The sequence below is a fragment of the Bombus vancouverensis genome, chromosome 11 (genome assembly GCF_051014615.1).
Source record: "Bombus vancouverensis nearcticus chromosome 11, iyBomVanc1_principal, whole genome shotgun sequence".
NCBI lineage: Eukaryota > Metazoa > Arthropoda > Insecta > Hymenoptera > Apidae > Bombus > Bombus vancouverensis.
In genome coordinates, this window is record NC_134921.1 from 1,702,268 (window position 1) to 1,729,506 (window position 27,239).

The 27,239-nt window shown below is 36.5% G+C and overlaps 1 protein-coding gene across 1 annotated transcript in view; it reads left to right on the plus strand.

Annotated features, from left to right (window-relative positions):
- The first annotated feature begins 7,630 nt into the window (after window positions 1-7,630).
- Window positions 7,631-27,239, plus strand: part of LOC117160795 (fatty acyl-CoA reductase 1-like) — a 122,447-nt gene continuing 102,838 nt past the window's right edge. The window contains exon 1 of the mRNA XM_076622733.1: window positions 7,631-7,719. Within this exon, the coding sequence (XP_076478848.1) occupies window positions 7,717-7,719 (3 nt within the window). The 5' untranslated portion in view covers window positions 7,631-7,716. The remainder of the gene's footprint in view (window positions 7,720-27,239) is intronic.

Consider the following 27,239-nt stretch of genomic DNA (forward strand, 5'->3'; position numbering starts at 1 on the left):
AGGCGCTCTTAAATGTAAACAAATCACAGAAAGACGACGTACACGGTTTTTTCTAATTTCAACCGATCTCTAATTTAAATTACTTTACGATATTACAATATATTAATATATTTAAGTCCATATGCATAATATTATATATTAATATATTTAAATATATTATTAATATTAATATTAATACTCATGTATTTAAATATATTTAAATTTTTTCCCCGCTAGAAAATAAAGAAACCGCTTTACCGGTATGCATTTTCGCTAGTTTGTGCTGCTATCTAAGGGAGAACGAGAACATTATTAACTGGCATAATACATGATCGATTTCAGGTTATGCGTGTTCCATCTTAATTATTGACGTCTCTAATCGATCCACAATTAATAATCTTATTGATTCCTGTTATGAAAGTGTCAAATGCGCTTAGATTAATTAAAATTGTTTATCGGTTAATTTCTAGCATGATAAAATTAATTATTTTTAAAGGCTGCATTTAATGCCATTATTATAATCTTGATATTCTAAATATTATTTCAATTATATCCATATTAAAGTACTAAAGTATTATTATTAGGTTGTCCGAGATGTTTCTTTCGTTTTATAAGGAAATAATAGACGCACAATGTATTTTGTTTTATATTAGTTTATTGAATTATGTAGGAATATAATAATAGAAATAGAACGGAATGGATCATATCTAATTCAATAAAATAATATAAAACAGAAATTGTTGCTCATCTATTATCGCCTTATAAAACGAAAGACACTTTTCGGACAACCTAATACATTATCTCATTCAGCAATTCTAATTAAGCGAAGTTCACTGTATCTTGAATCCATGCAATACGTACATAGTATTTGTGCAACGATCCGTGAGTAATTCAATACTTAAAATATGTCTGGAAATATGAAGTACTGAGGAATTTCATGTGAATATATACATCTGTCATGGCAGCTTCTGAACAATTCCATATACTTAATAGTATTTATGTCAATTGGAAGCTAAGAACCAGAAAAGAAATTCAGATAAGTATTTTCTGCCTATGAAAAATAGACTTAAGAGGAATGAACACAATACTTTGTGGTTTTTTTTACTTATCTCTTGCAGGTGGTATAATTGGGTGATATAATTAGTGTCAAACAGTTATCTACTTCAACATTATGGAGATGGAAAACTATATTGTGAAAATTATGAGATGATTATTTTTTGTGTAAGTATATGTCAAATACACGATATAAGTGAATTGTTTCAATTTGACCATTATCAGGTTTTGTCTATTGCGAGGAAATATTATATAATACACATTATATGAAGGATGTCGGTTTACATTGCTTGATCTAAAATTGTTGATTTATGTAAAATATAATGACAGCTCTTAGAACATTCAATTTAAATGAATATTATCAATGAATATTTTCAGACCAAGACAGTTTGTCTGATAATTTATTTAGAAAATTTCATTATCACTGGAAAATCATATTATGTGTTACTTTGCATTTTCTAGTTAAAGATAACTTGTCTTATGTTTTGCAATATTACTATGTAATAATTTGGTTAAATGATACATTTTGACCTGGAACTTGCATTAATTTTATTCTTTGTTGGGTGGATTCTTGACATTTATAAATATATGTTGCACAGATGCAGAAATTTCCTGAGAAAGGAGCAGATTTATTTGTGTATGTGCACAATCATTGTACATACAATATTGATTATCGAAACAACTACTTATATCGTTGTAACAGTTGTAATCTACCAAAGTATATAGTTGCTTTATATGTGGATGGTAACAATATTAACATAACTATTAAACATAATCACTGTGGACAAAGATATCTTAATTCATATATGGTATTTAATGATACAAGAAATGAGTGGGTTCAATCTGGATACATTAATGTCATTGAAACAAATATTTGATGATGTTTGTAGAATACACATCACACATGCTTACACACACATTTTATGCTTATACATTTTTCAAATTTCCATATACATTTTACACATATTCCTATATATACATAAATATATATATATATATTTTTTTTATTTTATATTGTATATATATATTTGTATACACATTGTATATTTATACAAATATTTATTTATAGATTTCTAGAGGTTGCAGCTTAATGTCCTTTTAACAACTTAAGATCAGTATTACTAGGAAGATAAGCTGATGTAACAAGTCATAAATTGTGCAATTGTTGGATATTTTGTACAAGCAGTTACAAACGAACCAGTCTCTAGAATATATAAAAATACATTATACAGGGCAGTAATAGGAGAGGATGCAATAATATTGTCGACTGATATTTTATTAAAAGGTTTTTATCCAAAGGTAAGGAATTGTTCCTTGATGGCATGTAGCATATGGCATAATACTACTCCTAATATTGTGTGTACAACAGTGTCTTCGCTTCCATTATCTCAGACGAAATTTCCGGGAGGGTTATCAATTATAGAAAAAGAGGCAAATATTGTATAAACAAATTTTTCTAATATTCAAAAACCAATGTTTCAAAACCAAAGTCGAGTTCAATACCGAACCAACTACCATTAAAGAAAGAAACCTGCTGTGTGTGTGAGCGATTTACACATGCTGCTCAGTATGAAGAAAGACTAAGGAAGTAAAAATTTCTATTACAGAAAACAAAAATTTGGGTTACTAGAAACAATTAGTTCATATTTTCGTTACATATATTTGGTTATTAATCAAAATAATTAAATTAAATCTTTGCTGATATTTACTCGGAAATGATGACTGATGCTAGAGAGGAAATTTCCTCTCTGCTATTATTATCAAATGTCGCTAGCCATCTATGAACAGCTGTTAAATATAATTAAGCGAGAATAATGGGCGGTTTGGTTGTCGCTAGATCCGTGATATCAATTATTAAAGAAGAAAAAATGAAGCTACATGTGAGATCAGAACCGGGTGTGCTTGCTTGTTCCGAGGCTTCAGAAACACGCAGGGATATGAAATCGTCGGGCAAAAACACGAGGCTCGCTTTCTCGGAGATCATGTTTTCCTTATTTATTTACATCAGATTTAACGTCCTTGTTCCTTAAACTACTTAAGTGCTGTGTATTGTCCGCTAAAAATGGCAAATTGCTCAAAATAGAAATACGTTCGATTTTTTGTTGCAAGCTGTCGAGTTCCTTTCACCTCACTTTTTTTGAAGTTCTCAGTTTCAGTCCGCAAAGGCTTCTCCCTGCATTAAGCTAGTGCACGTCAGTATACAAATGTCAATCTTCGTAATCAGCACTAATATCTTGTGAAAAACTTTTTTACTTTCGGTGCATCAATGCTTTATTTCCGCCTTTTATTAAATTCATCACTTTTGTCACTTTTTTCATTGTTGTATTATTGTTGTATATTATTATTGTATTAGTATTGTTGTATTTAATATTAACGTTTTCCCACATAACGCTTGCCACTAGCTTGCCTGTCTCGCTGTTGATACATTCGGATAGACTGCAGATTATAAGCCACAAAAAACGAAAAACAGCAATGAAATGACAATGATAAGTTGATATGGAGGGAATCGATGTCTTAATTTTATTAAAAGTTCAAATAAGGTATTAGTATTTCCTTTGTAACATAAAGCTTTCCGTACGGAAAAAGATCATTTTTCTCGTCATTATAATAGGCATTATACGAGGGTTTAAATACATTAAAGATGCAATATACGAGATACGCCACAAGATAGTGATTCTGATGATAGTAATGATACGCATTAAAAACAAAGTCTTTTTGTCTCAGATTTAATTGCGTTAGATATCGCACGTGGAGAAAAGAGTTTCTTTTCTTAGTTATGTGGAGGGATGGTCGAGGATATAATGTGAAATAACGAGAGCGAGAAATTGCTGCCGCAATTCGTCAAATATATTTCGATTAAATAAATAAATTAACGTACAGTCGAATACGTGAGTCGTTAGTACAAAGTACAAATCGCGGAATAAGATAGCGGAATAAATACTCGTAAATGCTCGTCGCATTAACTCGATAAATACTCGTGAGATACTCGGAAATACTGTACGATACCGTACGATAATGTTCGATACTCTGTCGCTCGCGATCGCATTCGTTTATTTATACTGGTCGGGGGAGAGTCGGAAAATTCAAATTCGTGTTCATTCGACGGTTGCATGTAGCGGCGACATTGTTTTGCCCGGAGTTTGTTTATCATTACATTTATAGGCGGCATATACATGCGGTATGCCTATAGACGGCATTTGCGCGATGACCTGTGTGTACGAGCGTCGCCTATAGACGACATCCGCGGGATACCACTTAATCATGAGCCCTGCTCATCATATGAATGCTTTCCGTCGCAGTGCTCCGTTCAGTACCGCTATTCCGGCGGCGCGATGGCCCGTACAGCGGTGTCACTCCGACGGAACACACTGCCGTAGCGAAAGGGTTAAACGATTAAATCCCCTTCAAAACTGAATATAAAATACAAGTAAACCGAATGTACTTTTAACAAAAATAGGGCCAGAGGCAATTGTTGGTAATGGGATAACGAATTTTCCTTTCTCTGTCCCTTCTAAGATAACTTGAAAGCACGATCTCAATGGATTTCAGCTCACTTTGAAAGAGATTTACGCGCGTTTCCTCTCTTATAAAATTGTCTTTTTATCGAAGAATTAGACTAATGAAATTTGATTCTAAATATTCCTCTTAAATGATTCTGAATATTCCTCTTTTAAACTTTCATCACTTTCTTTTAGTATGTTTAAAAATTCTTCATAACTATATCGTATATTAGTTTTTACTTTCATGACAGCTGACAATATAATTAATTGTTAAGTTCATTGTTGAAGACTATTTCCGAGCAGACCAATAAACATCGATCAACGAAAAAATCTTTTTCAACATCTGCATTTGTATCAGAAAGGCTCGTTAAAAATTCGATAATTATTTTTATTTCTTTTAAAGAAATAGGTTGACTTTCAAAATACTATATTTGTTACATACAATTGATAATGATATTCTAATGATAATTCTAATAATAATTCTTCCCAAGTAGTACTAAATGCAGGACATAATCAGTACATAACAACTTTGCAGTACAATTGTCGAGAAAGTAGTACTGTACTGCAAAATGGAGTACGGATGGTTACCTCGCTTAAAGGGAATATTTCGAGCTAAAAAAGCAAAACCTTGTCAATTGATTTAAAATGTGATTTTGAACAAATAGTGCCAACTTTAACATTTGAATATTATACGTTTATATGTATGTATTGTTATACATGACTGCGCAAGGATCGCGCGCAGGTTCTATGTTGTACCCAGGATTGTAGCCAATCAGCAAGCAGTACTAACGCTATAATAACAGAAGACTGGTATCGTACATTTCTCTTTTCGGTTCGGATGTGGCAAGATGTATATCGTGCAGAAGATATAATTTTGTAATATAATAAGTACTAAGTGAAGAATTACGCAGTTAATTTGTTCGATTTTCGTTAAGCACAAATACGAAAAGATGTAAAATCGTTCATTGCTTCATTCAAGGTAAATATTTTATATATGTTTATACAACTAAGGATTGTTCTTGTTTAAGTTATTCTAATTTGGATTATGTAATTTAATCTATACTATCACACTGTATCAAAGATATAAATAGTAATATGTAGATTATACATATAGATTTAAACGTGTAATAAAAATATATTCGCGTATAATTAGGTAATTAAGGAATACGAAATTTACGTCCTTAATTTAATTATGTTTTTCGATAACTGCGTACGTTAATGGATCTGTACATTTTTATCTGTGTGATATTAACCCCGTCGTCTACACATTGGGTCGTTTTCCAGTAATTTTAAGTGATTCTTCATTTTATCCATGTTTTTGTTCAAATTTTGCTTTGCTTAAGAAAATGAAAATAGCACGTAACGATAAAAACCATTGGATAATATTCTAGAAACTTTGAAAATGAATTTTTCAAGAATTTTTGAGGATTGTTTAAAAGAAAAAAATCTAATCAAAATCTGCATGGTCTCGAAAGAGCCAGAGCATGCAAACAACGCCAGTAAGAATAAGGTTGCAGATGAGAGGTTAATACACGATTAGTTAGAAATATGTACAAAAATGAAAATTAACGAAATTAAGCATCAAAATATGTGTTTGTGACTATTGTATATGGGCCCACATGATCTCATCGCTAACGATTAACTTTTCATAATTCAGTTTGTGATGCAATATAGGAAATTTTGTTAATTTCTATCTTTATCGATACAAAACAATATATTTCAAAAGTTTTTTTTAAATACATGCGAAATATTTTCTCTTTTCTTCTCTTTTTTTTTTTATTAAAAGTTACAGACTTCTTACCATATCTCACTATCCTGCACAATTATTACTTAATATAAAAAATGAATATATTAGTACAACTCGCAACACGCTAAAATCTCAATATTAATATTATATTAGCATTTCTGCTAATTTCAAATATATATGTATATATATAATTATTTATTTATAAATAAATAAATAAACATACATATATAATTCCAAATATATTCAAGTAACTTCCAATCCCACATAAATCAGTACCATTAGCTTTTAAATGCATATGAAAATTGCATAAATTGCGTATATGTATGTACATATGTATATATTTATATGTTTTTCTCACGTATACGTTTCTCTAAAGTATTATAAGTGTAAAATTGCAGTATCAACTGGCTCATGTTACAGAATAAGTAAAAGAAATCACGAATGTATAGATGCTTATGGAATCGGAGAGTTAAACTGCTATGATTATTTACTATTCTAAATCCATTTTAGCAGCAATTCATGTCCTTATTGTTCATATATTACGATTAGACATGAAATAACAGACACGAAACCTCTAATTTCGATACACGTTATGAAAATATGTTAAAAACACAGTCTTTCAATGCCTTAATGCATGTTAAAAATCATCTTTACATGCTAAAAATCATCTGTCTCAGAGCCTTGTCATCCCTTTTTTTTGTCATACCTTGTAAGATAGTGTCTACTTTCGTTAATTTTACAAGCTTTCGAGTTGTCAACAGTTGTACTATGAAGTGAAATTATATTTTAGTCATTTCAATATATTTGGTGTGCTGATGGATTATTTTCCTTAAATTTATAAACAGTTCCTCCGTAAGGGTAAAAATATTACAATATTACAATACCAAACTATAAAAATGTTCTTTTTTATACAAATTGGACTGTTTTAAAGTTATCTTTTTCTATATAGTCTGAAGCATTGATTAGCTAAAACATCAATAGAAGCAGAAATCCATAGAAAAAAATCAATTGGAAAGTGTTAGCAAGTAAAACAAGATAGATTATGAGAATATTTTGTGGAATCTCGAATATTATAGCTATAAGTTCATTTGTAACTTGCAAGTAGAGTATACTGTAAAGATAGTACCATTTTTCATTTTAGTGCCATTAGTTATTTGCTTTTATCAAAATTTTCTTATTTAGAAATGAAATTCAAAGAAATAACGACACAGTATTCTAACATTTGAAAAATATATTGCAACATTTTGTTCAATGTTGTACTCTTACAAAATAATCATGCTGTAATTTTGATATTTTCATTTAATTTATCTAATTTGTTATAATTTCTTAGAGCTTCCAAAGTCTTTGGGTCTCCAGAAACGTGCGGGGATTTCAAACGAGTCAAGCAAATCTATTCCTCTGTACGGCATATGGTTATATATCTACTTTTATGCTGAAATGGTGAGTCCCTTTTATATATTAAGGTACTGCGCGCATTTACAAACGATTTACAAGTTGTTGTGATACTGCTTGATGCGGTAATTGCCATATTAAAAAGATAATTAGAATGATTAGGGCGTGATCTGTATTAATACGCGCCATGTGCTTGTAAGAAAGTTAAAAATCGCTGTGAATTTGTCGCGGGCAGCAACTGGACACCGATTTAATATTGTTTGTATCACACATCGCGACCTTGCGATCGGAGGTTAATCGCGCCGTTACGTTTAGCGAATGTTCCTCTTTTTTTCAGCTAAATATTACCCAGTTTTCGTTTTTTTGTATGCTCATTACCTGGACATCGCCGCTACAAAGGAAATAGAATTTAGTGAAGTAAAAAATAAAAAAATCAATATTATTGTGCCTTTGAATATGAATGTTATTTGAATTACAAGGTCCAGAAATAAAAAGCTATAAGTAGATTTTTATTACTGTCTCTTGTAACTTTCAGTTAGAGTTACATACCAAGGTTAATTTTTTTGTAACGTCCTTTGTTGTGAATATATCAACACGCTTGCTATCACCTTCACGCTCGAACAGAGAAAGTTAAGTAAACTTTTGCAAATATCTCGACATCACTCTTAAGAATATGAAAGAAATTAGCAATTTTAAATGAAGAAAATATTTTGTTTTATGAACAAATGATTTTATTTTTCTGGTACATGAGATAATTCACGGCATGACCCTTATTAAATCGTTGAATTACGATTGCTACATTCATGGAATGCCAAGTGGAAACTGTAGTTCTAATTATAATATAAAAGTGGAATATCGTGTCGAATGCGACCAATGAGCAATATTCAGGAATACAGCGAATTCCAAAAATATTCGGACACTAAGGCACATTTGATTTCGACATTTTATATTTTTATTAATTCTGCAGAGAATAAATAAGTGTCTTTCAGCTAAAAGGTTTTTATTATACATATGTATTTGATAATTAATCTAATGAAGTTGACCTTGAGAGCCCTATGTAGAATAGATAAACTCAGGTCATTATTAGAGAGTTTCGTGAGTAAAGCTGTAACCTAGTTTAGCCTTAAGGTTTGGGTGATAAAGGCTGGTTCTAAGGAGCTCTGCTTTTCGCTATTCGTTAAATTCGTTAAATTCGTTAAATTTGGAACGAACCTAGAATCATTGGTCAGGTTGAACCAAGAGCAACCAAGCGATTAAAAGTCACTCGGCTTTTCGAAGATTCAGTTCCTAAGTCGATTCTCAGAGCTAGGCTCGTATCGAGTAACTAAACTGAATTGGATTTTCATACGCAGTGTATCCTGCTGTGAGGGCTTGATGCGTAGGACTTATGTCTCTATGGAGCAACAGCTCTTTACACACAGAAATATCAAATAAAAAATACCAATCAAAGATGAGTATGCATAACTAATTGAACTGTTAATTATGGAATTTAGTTTCAAAAATTCCGAATTAAAATCAGGCGATTACGAGTATACGCATCGATGGCAGGGTAAATGTTTCTGTTATAAATTTTACAAAAAAAGTAAAACAAAATGAGGTTTGCACTTTTATTCGATGAAAAATTAACAATTCATTGCTGAAAGAGGTATTGCTATTAAAAACTTAAAAATTACCAAAAAATAATAAAGTTCATAAAGAAAAGTTAAAAAAAAATTTTTAAGAAGCTCAATTGATTTCAGTGTGGTATTTTTCAAAGCGAGGTACTACACAAAGTGACGTTTCGTAGCTCGAGCACCAGCAACATGTCTTCTTATATGTTCTCAGTTTTTTAAGTAGACTGCACATCTTCGAAGCGGATTTGCTTTTGATGGCGTAGCTGGTATAAATTTGAGGAAATGAAGGTAATAGCCAATTCGACAGTAAAAACATAGTTTCCCTTATTTAGAAATAAATAATGTATATTTTATTCATTTTCGTCGCATTTCTATCAAATCATAGGCTTCTCGATTGTACATTTTCCACATACATATTTTTTACATTTACAATAGATTTTGTTAATCTTATTGTTTTTGCTATCGCAAAGATATTTCCTGGCATGTTTTTCATTCGTGTAAACCTGTACTTATATTTGTGACTGGCTTTGCTGTATCTTCTTTGCCTGACTCTTTTTGATATTCTGTAGCAAGTTCTTCTTCCAATTGAAATAAACATTCTTGCCTCGGAATTCCTTCTCCCGTGGTCTCTTTATATAAAATTCATGCATTTATCTCGATTAAGCGTATGCCACACCTACACACAATTTGGCGCTGTTATATAATCCAATTGTTTCCGGTATACAGGCATCATTTTTTTCTACGATGTATGCATTGAATTAAGAATCAGTACTTTTTTATTTGACTCAGTTTTGTAAATTGTCAGAGTACAATTATTTGAACGATATAATTTTGTCGACAAGCGTGTCATATCGTCCTTTGACTGTTTTATCAATATTGGTAGCTCCCTTCTATTTGCGCGAATTGTTCCAACAACCGTAGTTTTTTCTTTTTCTTGCTAAAAGTATAGTCGGCATCGACACGCTTGTAAAGAAATTGTCCATCGTTATATTTCTTCCATGTTCTGTTTATACTACTTATACGTTTATGCTAATTTCAGAGCGATGTACTCCGCAAGCGGAACTGAATGTTCTCTCCTTTTCCGAAATATGGAAAGCAGTTTATAATATATTTGCTATTTACATCGGACGCTAATCAGAATTGGATACAAATTTGTCCGGTTTATTGATCATGTACTGAGTAGATGATTTTGTCGGAAACAATTTTTCGTCGATAGTAATATATCGAATTTACAACTAACTTCAGAAATCACAGCGAATTTATCGGTTTGTAAGAAATAGTTAGGTTGAACATTCACGATTGCCACTCAATCAATTATAATCCAATCACCTCAGTGTAACGCACCTAGATGCCACATTACCACATATTACCATCTATCACTCCTACTTAAGAGTATAAAACTCCTCTTAATAAATTAACTATAGTAAAATTACATTACATTTATACATCAAACTTATAAAATTTGCTGACTAAACCATCCATACTATAAAATCTTGTTATGCAAGTATCAGCTACGACAGGACTATAAAATATTCCCCTTAAATACCATTAACACAATCCCACCGTAGGCTTACGTATGCAATTTAATTACACCGACATGCCAATTTATACATCGACTGCTCTTGTAGCCTTGGAAAGCTCGTTTTATCAAGCAATTCACAACTTGACGTTTGTTTACGCTTGATACATAACCGCCTATAACCTAAAATTCGAAGTTTTTAATTTCCACTATTTATTAGTGGTTATAGGAGACTAATTGTCTTCTCCTCATAAGAATATACCTCTATCACTTTACTGTCCACTAAACAGTCAATTAATGGTCAATTAAAATATTTATCACGAATTGTCCCTCCTCAACTGTCGTAGCGACATCATATTTATCTTATTTGCGTTATTTCAACCTTCCACTCTCATTTCCACTGTTTTTAACACATTCCAATAAAAGTTATTACACATTATATTAATATTTACGAACTCACGCGTCACACTTAATTCTCAATAACTACTAAATTTTTGCCAAAACACGTCTGCACACCTCAACATCTCAACCTAACTATAAATAACCTACCTAACTATAAATAAAAATGCCGGATCCTATTTTTGTTCCGTAAAAGTAATACGTCTACATTGTTGGCCACATATGCACTGCGTGCATACAGTTTCAGAATATTAATAAGCGAATTCCATTTTTGTTTCCTGTTCAAATTTATTTTTCATGCTTTTATCCGAACACGGTTAATTTCGAACTTTTGTAGCGGCACTCAACAGCAAATACCACCACTCGACACTAACTAGTGTCGGACGATGGCAGTGTCACGTAAACTTAGGGGTTGGTTGATGAAATAAAAATAGCTGAGTCGTAACACAACTATTGTCTTTATTTTTTAGCACAGCACAGGTTTACACAGATTGGAGAGATGTCTTCTGTTCGATGGTTTTGTCTATTTCTCCTCAGGTGTTCTCGTCTCATTATGGAGGAAAGCTCGGTGTGAGTATGCCCTTTTTAATTAACAACGCGGATTGGCTGTTCGTACCTTCCGTTAGGAAAAGTGAGGGTAACGATCCACGATGCCAATTAGTTATAGGTCATGTTAATAAATGAAGGTAGGAGAAGAAAGCCTCCTACCAACGCGGCTAGTAGGTAATATTGTTTATGGGGAAAACCAGAGTTTTCGTTAGTCAAGTATTGGGTTTTTCCCATTAAATAACTACCTGCTTTCCCCGTAATTAGTAAGGACATATAACAATCTAAGGACTGTTTCAAGGATCATCCATAAACAGATAACAGAAATAATAAACTTAAAAAGTTTAGGTTTATGGTGGGTCGCTGGGGTAATTGAGGGCACGGACTGAAGACCTGCATACATCCTGCCTTTAATATGAATCGACGTTACAGCAGCGTAGTGGTTAGCGCCTTAGGTTACGAACGTTCGGGAGCCGGATTTGAATCCCGGCGATCGGAGTCCGATTTTTCTTCTACGCATCAAAAACGGAAGAAAATCAGCGACATCTACAGCCAGCATCTACAATTATCACGACAACACATATACCTCACTTTAGAGATTTAGAAGCCTCATATCGTGCTTACCTACGACCAATTATACGTCATCTTACAACTGACGCGTGAATTACAGATGTATGGTTTCAGCTAATTCTGCCTCAAATACCCTGTAATTACCAATAATATTTGTTTTATTAATTATAAAAACATAATGCGTGTTATGTCAACGCATGTTGACAATGCAAGGTTATGAAATTGTCAAGTTGCTGGAAAAAATTATTGTATTGCACAACATAAGTTTAAGTACGATTGAAGATAACATGATAATGAATCATTGGCATAGCCCTTAGTAGATGATCGGACCAAACGTAAATATTACGGGCATTCTCGAATGTAAATCGTAGGTTAGGGGGTTAATAGCAACGTGTGGTGGACGCCCAAGTCGCACCTTGCTCGTTCTATTCACACATTGTTCCAATAAATGTTTCACGCTGTCATATACTCTCAAGCCGTATATTCGACAGACATAGTCTCACATATAGAGCTTTATGTCTACTAGGTGTATATTCATTTTGGCTTTCACTGTATGTATCTACTTCTTGACATTACTTTGCCAAGGAGTAGAGATGAGTAGGATATCTTTGATCGAATGAGTCCTCCACCTAACTGATATTCTCTTGAGTGGACAAGGCTACTGCCGGTGAATATTAGTATCATATTTTTAAGATTTTAGATTTTTAATTGGTTTAATAAGTAGCAATTGCCGCCAGGTCTTAACCAATCTCATTTTCGCATCCTTTTCCCCGGGATAGGTCGCTTACTAAATAATGGCTCCAGCCGATCGTTTGCTGTTGTACATGAGGGAAGGGGGACGAATACATAAGGGAATGTGTCAACCCAATACATTCCAGGACACGGGTGAATTACCAGGTGCCATGTGGTTGCAGGTTATGTAATCTATATAATTCGACCCAATCACACTTGTAGTTATTCCCCGTAAATGCTCCGACGTCAAACGCGTGCCTTCTTTTTTCTTTTTTTTTTTTTTGCACGTGGAGAAATCCTCATGGACACTCCGCTGCTGTTAATAATCGATAACAGCAGAGTAGTGTCGGACTCTTACCAACTACACCTCCACGATGACTATCCTACGCGTATGACAGGAGTGCTCCAGGAACCTCTTATGAATTATCTTCTGTTACACCCCCTTCCCGCGTCCTCTTGTTCGAGCCAGCCCTGACAATTCCCTGACTGTTGAATTTTGTGTTAGGGGGAGGGGCATTGCTCCTAGCTCTAGGCCGCCTGACTGCCGTCCCCTTCCATCGCGTTATCCTACAAGGGTGAGAGTTTCTCTTTCTCTCCCTTTCTGCTCGCTTCTTTGCGAGCATAACTCGCTCGCAGAAGAGACGGACTGCCTCATATTCCTGTGGCCCGCTCAACATCGCTTCTACGATCGCCGACGGGGTCAATCTTTCGTCTATGACGTGCCGCAGGGTGTAGCGGAACACCTCTCACGCCCGACAAAACTGTATTCTGCGCCGTGTCCCTGCCCTCCCCGCAGTGATAACAGATGTCCGTCGTCTCCCGTCCGATTTTCCTCAGGTACTCGCCGAAATCGCCGTGTCCCGTGAGCACCTGGGTCATCCTGTAGGTGAAGGGGAGGTCGTGGCGGCTTCTCCATGTCTCCCAGTTTGGGAGGACCGCCTCCGCGTCTCGATGTTCGCCTCCCTCGCTGATCAGCTGGGATCGCCACTGGTCCCACGCGTCCTCCTCGGCGGTTCGTAGGTCGTTTGGGGCCGCCTGCTCGGTCGAGTCCTCTCCCAGGTTCCATACTCTCATGTGGGTGTATCTTCTTTTGAACGCCAGTGCCCGAAGCTCCCACGAGGGAGACGCGGCCAGAACACGTGGGGCATATAAAATTAGTAACATTCAAATGTCACTACAAGATATTCTATTCATTTCACATATAGAGATAGTAATTTGACAATCTTCCGTAGAAATTCCATAACCACATACTTTTTATTACTGGGACATTGAATTTCTTGAAAATATATGTGCATTTAACAAATGTTTAGCAATTGGACCGTGACGATCATTCAGAATGCTTTCGTCAGACAACAGTAGTTTTTAGTAGGAATCTGTTGTTGCTATTAATTTCCACTATGGAAATTTCGCGAGTGTAAAATCACACCGCGATGTTCATATACCTCTATATATATTTGTCGGAGATGAAATGAAAACCGGAGCCTTCCCTATGCAATTTTGAGGAAGCCTTTTAATGCTTTAGCCTAGATTTTATCATAACTGTAATTAAGTAATTGTCATCTGTAATTGTTTGACATTTTTGAAAAGCGAAAGTGGGTTCGAGGTGACAACTGGTCGCTGAACGTAGCCACGGTCACGGGATAAACGTTTTGCTTGATGAAGACAGAAATTGCCTAGTATCGGCGTTTGGATCTTTCTCGATGTTTCTAAGGAGTATATAACAAACTTTTGACAGATATTGCCTAGCAACAACGATTGGAACCTTCTCGATGTTTCCAGCGAGAATATAACAAACAAATGCAGTCGTATTACGAAAAGGATTTTAATCAGAGATTCATTCGTGTGTTCGCCTTGGAAAGTGATACATCGAGTAATTTTTCCGAGTGATTCAGCAAACGTATTTTTTTTTGTGTTATAAAATTGTTTAAAGTTTTCCCGTTGACCGTGGATTCGTTTGAACCCCGGATCATTGTTTATAGCGTAAATTAAATTCAATATTTGTAAATTTATCAATCGTTAATTTTCATTATTCGTTAAATTAGTAAATCGTAAGATATATTATTCGTTTCTTTATTGTTCGATAAAACTTATTATTCTTTAATCTAATTAATAATTTAATTTATCATTTGTTAATCAATCATATCATTTACAAAATTCATTATTCATAATATTTGTAAAACCTTGTTTATTCGTGTAAATATATTCTCTGTTTTGTAAAACAATGGCTAATTCAAATGAAGAATCGTTACGCGCCTTAAATCTTAATGTTAACCCGACATATTTATTATATGTGTCGGAGATGAAAGGACATCTGGGCCTTTCTTTGGAATATTCGGAAAAGTCCAATACCTCAATTCAGATGTTTACGATATAAACATTTAAGCAATAAACGAAGAAATAGTTATGAAGGTACTTAAGGCTTTATGACGATGGGTTCGGGTTCGAAGTGACATAGCGGGTCACTGGACGTAGCCACGGTCACGGAATGATTATATGGCTCTCTATAAAAACAAAGATTAACCCGAGAAGTGGGGACAGGAATATATAAGGGCAGTTTCATTTGGATTACGCGTTAGTTAGTCGTTGGGCGAATTGCTGATTGAGTTATCGAAAAAGTTATCGGAATCTTGTATTACGTTGGTACTCGTCATCTGTGGACTGTGGATTCGTTATCGAACATGAATTCGTTGTCACCATCATCTTGACCATCCTATCGTCGCTATTACTCATAGCCTCTTGTAGTGTCCACATTCGTATCAATGAATGTTAGTTACATCCGCGATGGTAAACTAAATAAGGGTTCATCGAACGCCCCTAAAATTCTAACCTTACTCCGACATATGCAATTACTTATTGACAATCAACTTTCTCACTCTAGGCAGCAGCAATATAGAAATATAAATTTTTCAGTGATACTATAGTTGATTAATGATATTCATTTTGTCATGGCTGTTCATAACAAACTATCGCAAACACACGACTGTGATGAACTGAACATCCACATTCGCCAAACTAGGACGTTAAATTCACACTTTGCGGTAAATTTTTTACACTACTACATTTACTACTTTTCCGTAGTACTTCATAACCAAGTTGACCGTAAGTGTCGATGATCATCTGAATCACGTTTAGATCCGGATAACTGAATATAACGTCATCGCCTTGGGCGTAAAAGTTTGAGACGCTGGTGGGGGTAACGCCTATTCTGGCGCATACTATCCTCCAGATTGTCCGGAATGATGTCACGTTTAAAATAGTGTCCAGTACAGCCGTCCACCGCCATCCGCTTGGGAGACCGTTCCGCCATTCATCGGACCACGTTTCGGCCCGCACCTTAGCCTCCAGGACGAAAAGGCTATCCCAGAGGGCCGCGCACACGGGCTCGATTTGTGTGCAAACTTCAATAGATGTCGCCCAATTGCCATCATGGTAACCGCGATAACAGCCTGGCTCTGGTGTTGGTCAAAGCCCCCTTGGTCCAGGGGTACTTTCCATGTCGATCGGGTTCGCGCCGCGTCTATGAGGTCGTAGTCTATCCGCTCATTACCTGCCTCTCCCGCGAATAGAGTGCTTAACCTGCTGCCATGCAGCCCACGCTCCAACACCTCACTCAGATAGTTCATCTTCCTATTCACGGCATTCCCCGTTTTCGCAGCAGGCCTGATTTTACCTCCCTCGCTCTTCTGCAGCACTTGCATGCTCTCCCGGCTGGGGTTCACCAGATCACGGGCGGCATCTTCATCTGACCAATAGACTCCCATTACTCCCTTCATCTTTCCCGTTCTAACACGCTTGCCATCGACAAGCACTTCCGTGTTTCTTTCCGATCCACTCTTTCCTTCCAACCACTTGCAGGTCTTGACCCAATCCTCTACCGATGGTGTGTTATCTGGCAATTTCCATTCCTCCTCCATGAACCTTGTCACCTCGTCCTCAATCAAAAGTAGATAGTTGTCGCGGCCCATGGGCCCACCCAGATTGAGTGGGGTACAAAGCCACTTCTTCACCTCCGAAACTAAGTCATCTAGCGGTTTATACGGCAAGTATCCATACCCTAGCTCCCAATAGCACTCATTCCGCCAGGTGGGAGATATTCGATCGCCCCCCCTCCCATCTTCAAAAAACCAGTCCTAATTTTTAGTAGTTTCTGTACCCCGTGTCTGCATGCCCGTAAACTCATATTTTTGACTTGTTCAGCTGTTGCCAAAAGTGGCACTCCCGCCGTTTCTGGGCTGATGAAGATGAGCATATGTAGATTGTCCTCCATGACTCCAGATCCCAACTTACAGCCGGCACAGGGCTCGTGTGGGGGGAGCTGATCCCTCCATAATTTTGTGAGGAATTCGTCGTATTGCATACCCCAACCGGGGACGCCGCACCCACAATTACAGAGGGGCCACTCGTCTGTCACCTCCTTCCACTTCTTTCTCACCGCAGCCTCGAAACGATAGGAATCCCAACCAGGCTCGGGACTGATACCCTTCGGAAGCTTCCATGCGTCTAGGTTGTAGAAGCACGCTTCGCAGCAGCAGCCTCCAACTTCTTCTGCTGATCCTTGGGTCCATGCTCCTCTAGGACCTCGGGCCGGTTCGTGACCACCACATTCACTGCGCCGGCCTTGGGTTTCTCCGGCTCCGAAGGCTCTGAATCGGGCTTCTCTCCCTCTTTTGGTAGAGCTTTGTCTTTCTTCTCGTCCTTCTTCTCTGCCGAAAGTGTCTGCTTTGGCTCTTTCGTCTTGTTTTCGGGTTTGGTCTCCTTGGAGCTCTCCTTCCCCGGGCCCTCGACTGTTCCCGGGTTGCTTAGCAGCTTGCCGAATACCGCGGGCAAGTTCTTTCCAGCTCCCAATTCTTGCTCGACCGCCTTCTTCTGGCTCAGCATGCCAGTTTCGGAATCGGGCTTGGTTGTGGGTGCACCTCCCACCTCTTTCTCTAGGGCCGCTAATTCTAATTTCAGCTGCGTTATCTTCGTCAAGCGGCCTGGTTGGGTAGTATGCCGGCCGCAATAGCGTTTCCCGACCGCGCCCGCACAGGGCCGAGGTTTTGTATCACTTCATCAGTTACCCTCTTATCCACAAAGCTAGTGATGGTACTGTCAGGCCGAGCGTTACCACTGCCTGTGAGAAGAACTGTCCCTTCTACTCGCGTACCGCTATTGATGGCACCATACACATCCGATCCTATGACCAGAGTCCGGAGTTCCCCAACGGAGAAGTCCTTGATGCATGTCTTGATACCCCAGCTCCAGTTCTTCTCAGATGGGAGGGTATCAGCAACCATCCTTAACACCCATTTTGTACGCCAAGGCGGCGCTCAGGGTGCCGTCTACACAGAAGGATACGCCTGCCGACTCCATCCCGGTCGCCTGGTCGCGGTACGTCACCGACCACCTCCGTTCCACGAGGTTCAACCGACACAGTGAGAACTCGAGATCTGCGTTCCGTGCTCCTAGGGTGAACCCCTGGTGCAACGAGTTGTATGACCAACGGACGAGCCCCCATTTGTAGTATCGGAAACTTAGGCTGTAGATGTCGCTGCTGGGTACGGCCGCTTTTGTTCTCATTTTTGTATCATGGAAGAAAAATCGTGGTGGTATTTGCTATCGAGTGCCACCACAGGCCCTCTTTCTACGATACTACAGTATTTTTTACAATTCTCTTGCAACTGAGCTATTAACATACATGTGATAAAAACGAAATAAATCATTTATTGCAACTGCTTACGAAACGCTACCAGCGATCAAGGCGTATCTGCATATGGAAAATTTTCTACGTGCGAGTTTTTTTTACTAAAAATATAATTTTTTTAGAAAATACCAGATTGCAAGGATCAAGTTATAGAGTAGTATATTTGTGTTCGATTATCATTGCAGAAAGATACTGTCAAAGAGTACAATAATAAATGATGTCGAATTTCGACCGTTTTTGCGCGTTGCAAATGGTTTCTATCTTTCTGTATCGGTTTCTACGCACTAAACTGTCTTTAGGGAATTTAACTATGCGAAAATTCTGATGCGAATCCAAATTCGCCGTTTTAATTGCCGAATCGGAACTCAATTTTCGTGGTTCGGAACTTATGCAAATCGCGTTATATATAAATATGATAATGCGAACAACGTAAATACTGTGACTTGTCACAAGAATTATCATTGAATGTCGATTAAATTCAAAATCTTGTATAGACGTCCAAGAAGAAGATTTGGAGATTTCGTTTGGAGATTATCGTGGAAACTTTACAGCGTAAGGAACGAAGTAAGCTTGATATGATACTTCAAAACGTACGTGTTCACCATAATATTTTCTATCGAATATAACTGATACGAAACAAGAATTAATTAACAATTTATAAAATCGTATCATACTTTTTCTACAAAAGCATCCAAAATTAGATGGTGCAGAAATTTCAAGGATGATCTTTACTTCTTTGATAATTTGAAATTGAATGTCTCTCACCGAATTACGATCAAAGGCAATTACTTATTGTTTGGACGACCAAAGATGTACGAACTGGAAGAATGACACTTTGGACAAGTTGTCTCGAACGAATAAAGCTGTAATTTTTTATGGGGATTTTGTGGGGATTTATGGGGATGTTTACCTTATCGCAGATTATTTACAATGACTTTAATGTAATAACCGTAAAATTACTACATGGATTAATTGAGAAAAAATCCAAATTGAGAATAAGAAATCGAAGAACGATATGCAGCCATCAAAAGTACAGTACAAGGGAAAATTATTATTTTTATTTTATTTTTTATTTATACTTAGTCCATACCTTTCGGCTTTGGACGACTTTCGGTTTACATCTCTTATATAATTCCATTACACCACTTATATACCTCTTACGCTAGCTCTTCTATAACTATATACCACCGCTTATACTTAACTATTGCATCTTACTTAATCTATCTCTATGTACTAACTTATAACTAACACTTATAACTAATACAAGGGAAAATTAAAATGCTACAATCGAAATTACTAAGAGCAATACCCGAAACTCTATGGCACGTGAGAAACGATGACATGGAATGTCTTAGGTGCCCCATCAGTTGGACAAATGCTCAATAATGAAATACTGTACAGTTGCAATACTAACAAGATTGAGTAGATATAACGTAGAGATAACGGTCTAATGGTTGATACAACTCTTTCTGTAGCGAGGTTCTTTATAGTGTTTCTAGAAATTACCATCGGTCAAGTAACTACCATTGTTTATCTGGTACCATACGCTAGCTGAATTGTAAATTTTGTAGAATTTCAAAAAATTATTATAACGAATTTCAACAAAATTATCAAGATATTCGTGAAATCAAAATTCATGAACCTGTACATATCTCATTTGCTTCTTTATTCTTCATTCTTGCGCGCCATGCTTCGTAGATTATGATTGTTAATGAATTTTGAATTACGACGTGGAAGAAAATTTGTAAATAGTTAAGACTGAAAAATACCAAACGAAATAGAAAAAGGGTCATGATGTTTGTAAGAATGCGAATAATGATATTGCGCATACTTCATTATTTTTAAGATAAACACTGTACGTCACACCAAACTCGCTCTGTGTTTACGCTTATAACAGAATAGTTCTAGCGGCAACTCATAAATGGCACATAATGTCATGTTTCATTGTAGTAACAAATGTACATCTAGTTTATGTTGCTATCTTCCAAAGTTAGTTAAAGTGAGCCGGTGCGAAATCTCGAAGGTGCAAAAATATTAATCAACTTCAAGAATCGCGGATAATGTATGAAGCAATTAATCAATTTGAAAAGACAGATTTAGTCCGCTACAGTCCTACGAGATTCAAGAGATTTTAAATTTAAACTATAGAAGAGCAGTGAAAATCCGAGAAACCTGTGTTGCTCTCTCTCTCCAACAGCGGCCTGTACGTTACCTCGTCCGGAAATTGGATTAACAAAACGTATTCTAAAAGCAGCCTAACAAACGATATTAAACCAGCTTAATGAGCTGAATGCTCCTAAATTCCGCAGCACATCGCTTAATAAAATCTACCGTCTTATATGACCCTCTTGCAATATATTGAAAATGAGGTAAGAAATTTAAGAGAGACGTAAAGTGGGCATTCAAATCACACACCCGAGACATTAGAAGCAGGGAATCTCATCACAGGCTATAATTAAACATTATAGGACATAACTTATAAGCGGAACGCACGAAGTAAAATTTGTTGTAGCTCAGTTTGCACGGCACCGTTGATCTACGCTCCGGAGATCAAGTTAGGCTTGGAAGCAATGCTGGATGCATGAATTATTTCAAAAATCTTACAATCGTCGGCAAATAGTAGAGATCGACGATATTACGGACCGTCCGAAAAATCATTAATAAAAATTGTAGATAAGCTCAGGCGGGATTCCCAATGAACGCCTGAGAACGTTAACTATGGGTGCGAAGTACAGACCGCCAATTCGAACACGCTGTTCGCTACTGTTCAGATAGCTTACTGTCCATGATAACACTGGATCCTTAAATCCTATTGAAACCAATATCGCGTTAAGAACGGAATGTGATCTCAAACGTTTTTTGAAAATCAACGTGCAGAGTATCGATTTGGTAATATTGTTCGAGAACATCAAAATGACAATAAACCTAATGAAAGTTCTAATAGAATCAACTGTTAGATTCTTGAACAGCATAGGGATTGCATCGATAATGCATATTGACCTGTAGTTACTCACGTCGGTTTAATCTCCGGATTTAAATACAGGTCTTACGTAACTGAATTTTCACTCACTCGAAAAAGCCTCGGAGGATTTGAGACGCCAAAAATAATCCATAAAGCTTGACGTAGAATGAAACTACAGGAAACTTGAGAAAATTTGAAGAAAGTCCTTCGATACCATGTTCTTTAGATGTGTTTAGTTTATTCAATTCGGGGAATATGTCGCCAATGCTAACATCTAGATTAGATAACAGAATGCTTTGGACTTATTCGAATACCGGAGACGCAACAGATCGAAAAGTATGTGCAGTAGCGAAATGAAAGATTAACGTATCCGTTGTCGATTAAGGATTATCAGTTTTAATATCATTCAAATACATATTGTTCAGGAATTTACAGTTATTGCGATGACTATTCACAAAACTCGAGAATATCTTCGTGTTATTATAATCTAAGATTAGCCGCTCGGTATTGTTAATACAACGAGTGTAGCATCCTTTTGATACATTTTTGCATTTAGTACGTAAGTTATTGACAAGTAAACAATCACCATATACATTGGTACGTTTGTAAGTACGGTGAGAGCGTTTCTTTAACCGTACAAGATTAAGAAACCGAGGAGAAAATCATACGAGGAATATGAAAATTGTTACGCAACGGTTTGAAATTAATAAATCGATACCATTGTCTACATTACTCACGATACATCCCATCTAATGGAATCCAAATAATCACAGGAGCGCAGTTTATCAACAGAAAAAGGCAATGAATCTTCCATATCGAAAGAAAAGCATAAATTCAGTAAAGAACCAAACTTCTTACAGACATGGACTTCTTGAGCCAGGCAGTAATAAAAAGAAGTTTTCACTAAATATTCAAACGACATAACTTCATTCAGACCACAGTCAGAATCTTAATGATGGAACATTACTATCCTATATAACACGGGGTAAATTGAAATTGCCAAAAATGTAAATGCAAATGTTTACCAGGATACTAGTTCGTAACTTTAACGACGCATTTGAAATGGATCTAAACCCCAATCGGCACACCACTGCTTCTCGAAAAACTGACAAGATGAGACCTGTCGCACCGATAGAGGTTACATCAGGAAAAGCAGAGCTCCTTGAACGATACACGAAATCATACGTTGAAGGTGCTGCAGCTTAAGGGAAAGCTCTTCACATTTTGCAAGTGCACCAATAGCGATATTGTGCTCTTCTTGGGCGTAGAGCAGTCGTTACAATTTTACGCATGCTACGAACATAACATAAAAATTAAGTATTAGAAGGATCGATAATATTATGTTACTCGGTTTTCAAATCACTCCACGATAGAGCAAATGCACAGACTTACAAATGAAATAATTCTAGCATTAGAAAACAAACAATACTGCACAGCCCTCTTTATGGACATCGAGAAGGCATTTGACAAAATAAACCACGAAGGTCTACGTCAATCAATCAGAAAACAATTCCCGGAGCAGATATACCATTTAATTAAATCTTACTTAAGCAGCAGAACCTTCGTAGTAAAAATCAAAGACACAGACTCTGAAGTTAAAGAAATCAAGGCAGGAGTTCCGCAAGGAAGCGTCCTAGGACTAATTTTATACACATTATACACGGCCAACGTACCAACAACTTCTAATAGCAAGATACTGATATTCGCGGACGACACAGCGGTACTAGTCAGGCACACTGACCCTGCAATAGCAGTTACATCACTACAAGAACATATCACAAAAATAGAAAAGTGGCTTCAAGTTAAACAAATTAAAGCAAACCCCGATAAATGCAACCACATTACATTCACACTGCGAAAACAGGTACCTCCAAACATTACACTGAACGGCACGCACATAATACAAACAAGGCAAGTCAAATACCTAGGACTCCACTTAGATACACGATTCACTTAGATGCACGATTATTAAATCTATAATAGACAAAATACAATTAGCAAGGAGACAAATGTATTGGTTAACAGGTAGAAAATCCAAACTAAGCATAGAAAACAAATTAAAAATATACAAAACGATCATAAAACCAATTTGGACGTACGGAATTCCACTTTGGGGAACAGCAGCAATGAACCATATAAGGAAACTAGAGACAATCCAAGCTAAAATTCTTAGATCAATTGTAAACGCCCCATGGTACGTTAGAAACGAGGACATACGGAAAGACCTTGGAATACCAACGGTCAAGGAAGAGGTTAGCAGATTCGCAAGAAGGTACAGAGAAAGAATAGCAACGCACCCGAACCGGCTGGCAGCGGAAACGATCAACACAACCATAGAAAGGAGACTAAAAAGGAAACACCCAGCAGACCTCACAAAGGATATATCTTAACAAACACGAAGATGGTACCCCATTGGGGGTAGCCATCCACATGATAATCAAACAGATAAAAAGTTCTACCAAATGTCCAAATTGGACAAATTGTGAACGTGAAATTTTAAATAAAAAAAAAACTCGGTTCTCAAATTATTCAGCAATGACCGTTGTTTGACAGTTTGACCCTGTAGAATTTTGACAGAACTCCGATATCTGTCTTTGTTTCCTAATAACAATAACGGGAAATTTGGCACACACACAGGCCTAAGTCTACTACTACATGCGATTCTATCAAGGTAACAGATGATAATATCGACGTTACGAGCATCAGGTTGGATGCTACTTAAAATAATCTTGATCGACGTTGCGTTAGAGATTGCATCATTCTCAGTCAAACCAAAGGATAAGATTTTTGAATGTACTGTTCCTTTGATCGACTTGCTCTAAGATATCGCATTCCAAATTACTTTCTACACTTTTGTCAATTCTAGCTTGATTACTTTGCCGTTGATACCCATTAAAGTATTGTTTAGCAATCCGAAATTCGATTGGGAAACCTCTAGCTGATGTTCCAGTTTACTAAATTTCGATTAAAACATCTCTCGAACCCTGTCAAGCAGCGCTTTGTCTGTATTTACATCAGCCATTGGAGACGTTGGAGTGCCGGTGGATGTCGAACCATATAAGGAGTCTATCAGATTGCTATGAATGAGAGTGTCTAGCCAAACAGGAGAATCCCGGGTGTGATACCGCTCCACTGGGCGTGCAAGTAATCGGATTAGCTATTGGTACAAATCCTTCCATCCTTTACAAATCTGCTTCTTTGGAGCTGCCATAGTCCCAAGGGAGAAATAACATCTGCTGAATGAATCTGTTAAATTGAATGATTTATAGACATCGGAAGATCCAATACATCCAAACGAATCGATATATGACACATCAATATAGCTAGGCTTAGCGACAAGTCTAACCGTGGCGGTTATAAGAAAAATGTAGAAGAATGGATTATGTAGAAAAGAGCGAAGAAGAGATTGTGCCCGGAAGATGCGCGAATCCCAACGAAACGAATAAACGAATGCTATGCAACGCAACACAGACTGTATGCAGAGGGTGTAAAGATTCATAAACTGGACCTAGAAATCAAACAAGACTATCAAGACTCGAAGAGACACCGAAAACACGTCCATATTTTAGTATCGAGGAAATTTAGGTATAAATTTTTCCCCGACTATTTACAATTTATTTACAATAAATTGTCTGTACAGATATCAATTAGACAGAAAACGATCTCTCTTTATCTCATACAACTTTATTTCAAACAACTCTCGCAACTCAACAACGCTAACAATTCTACTCCCCGACTTCTCGACTAACTCAGATTCTCCATTTGCACCCACTTCTCGATTCGCACACTTTGACCTCTCGTTCAACGCTCTTTGAACCCAAAATCTAGCGTTCTTTTCTTTTTTCTTTAATCTCACCACGCTCATGCTCCGCAAAAACTAGGTGACCTTAATCACATAGGTTTTCTTCGATGTAAACTAACAACCGAACGGCAGACGACACTGTTTTTATGATTCGATCGATCTCTAATTAAGCCTTTTTTCTTACGATACTACAATATTCGCCGAATGTCAAATAAGCTCTCTGTACTCCACTGCAAATTGTCTGTCTAATTTTTAACACGCGGTTCACAATTATTAGTAGTTGTGGTTATTTTCCACTTCCTTTCTTCAAGAAAGTTATTCCATTTCTCGGACAACGGAATGTCATCATCAGACATACAAATTTCTGTACCATCATTACTATCACCATCCTTGATCAGTTGGCCTTTTAATCGAAGGTCCATGATCGCTGTACACACGAAATGCTCCATGAAAACTAAGACAGAAACAGAATATAAAACTAAAGTTTGAAGCTAGAACAGAAGCGTGATCACTTATGTAAAGAGTGACATTTAATTGTAAATACCAAGCGAAAGACGCAAAATATTTCCATCCATTTTTCCATACATAAATTTTAGTCTCATGTAGGTACAGTGCTGGCAAGTTCAGTTACCTTGAGTTTAAAGAAAGCACAAATTTGTTCAATATTGTCGTGTATTTTGGTAGTCAAAGTTTCACCGAGTTTTTTGAACTTTTTGGTAACAAGGTGCAAAAGACCAAATACAGACGTAATATTAGTGAGATTTTAGGTAAACATCTGAATCGAGTGAGCGATGAAACTCCACACAAGTCGCATGTAGTCGGATTTGTCACTAATTTACCACAGTCTTTACAAAAAATTAACGTAGCATCTTTTATTGCTTTAGACATTTCAAATAGGAATAAACAAACACGATTTTGAGAAGTTTCAGATCTTGAAAATAACAATCTACACGTACGATCACCCAGAATCAAAACAAACAGAACTAGCGCAAAATACGCCTAACTCGCTCAGAAGAAAAATCAGATCCCTTCCTTTGTTTTTTTTTAATTTTTTCGTATACGAAAATTTGTTCCGTCTCTCAAGTACTTTTACTTGGCTAATACAAAATGCACTTTTATACCTTGATCGTGTGGTGGACTTTAATCGTGTTGCTTTAAATGACGAAACGAGATAATATTTGCGATAGTCGGCGATCAAAATAAAATTGGGTTCGTCGACACTAGTTATTTGTAAGCAAAATAAAATATCTGTCATTGATAATGTTTGTCATTGATAATGTTAAACGATTTAGATCATTTATTCATAACATTCGTAACCAATATTTTAAAATTCAAGGTATTAACTCTTATACTATAACTTTAAAAATTTGTCTTATAATAATCATGATGTCTGGAATTAACTGATCGTATTAGAAAACTGTGACCCTGTGTGCTGGCAATGCCATACTATAGTACTATCATCCTATCATGGTATATATACATCGAGTAACGCTAATACCGGTGGCACATCGAATTTTAACTTTTTGCATTCAGAGATTTTTTCTCTCATCGTCTGCCGGCAATACGAACACATCTCTTGCGAAATAATAAAGAACGATATTATATTCAAACGTTGTCTTTTATATGGCACGATGTCACTATCATCATCTATACTTGTTTTTTGTAGCATATCCGTATAAACATCATCTCCACTGCTGCTTATATTGTAGCTTCTGTTTTTGTTTTACCATTATTTTACAAGC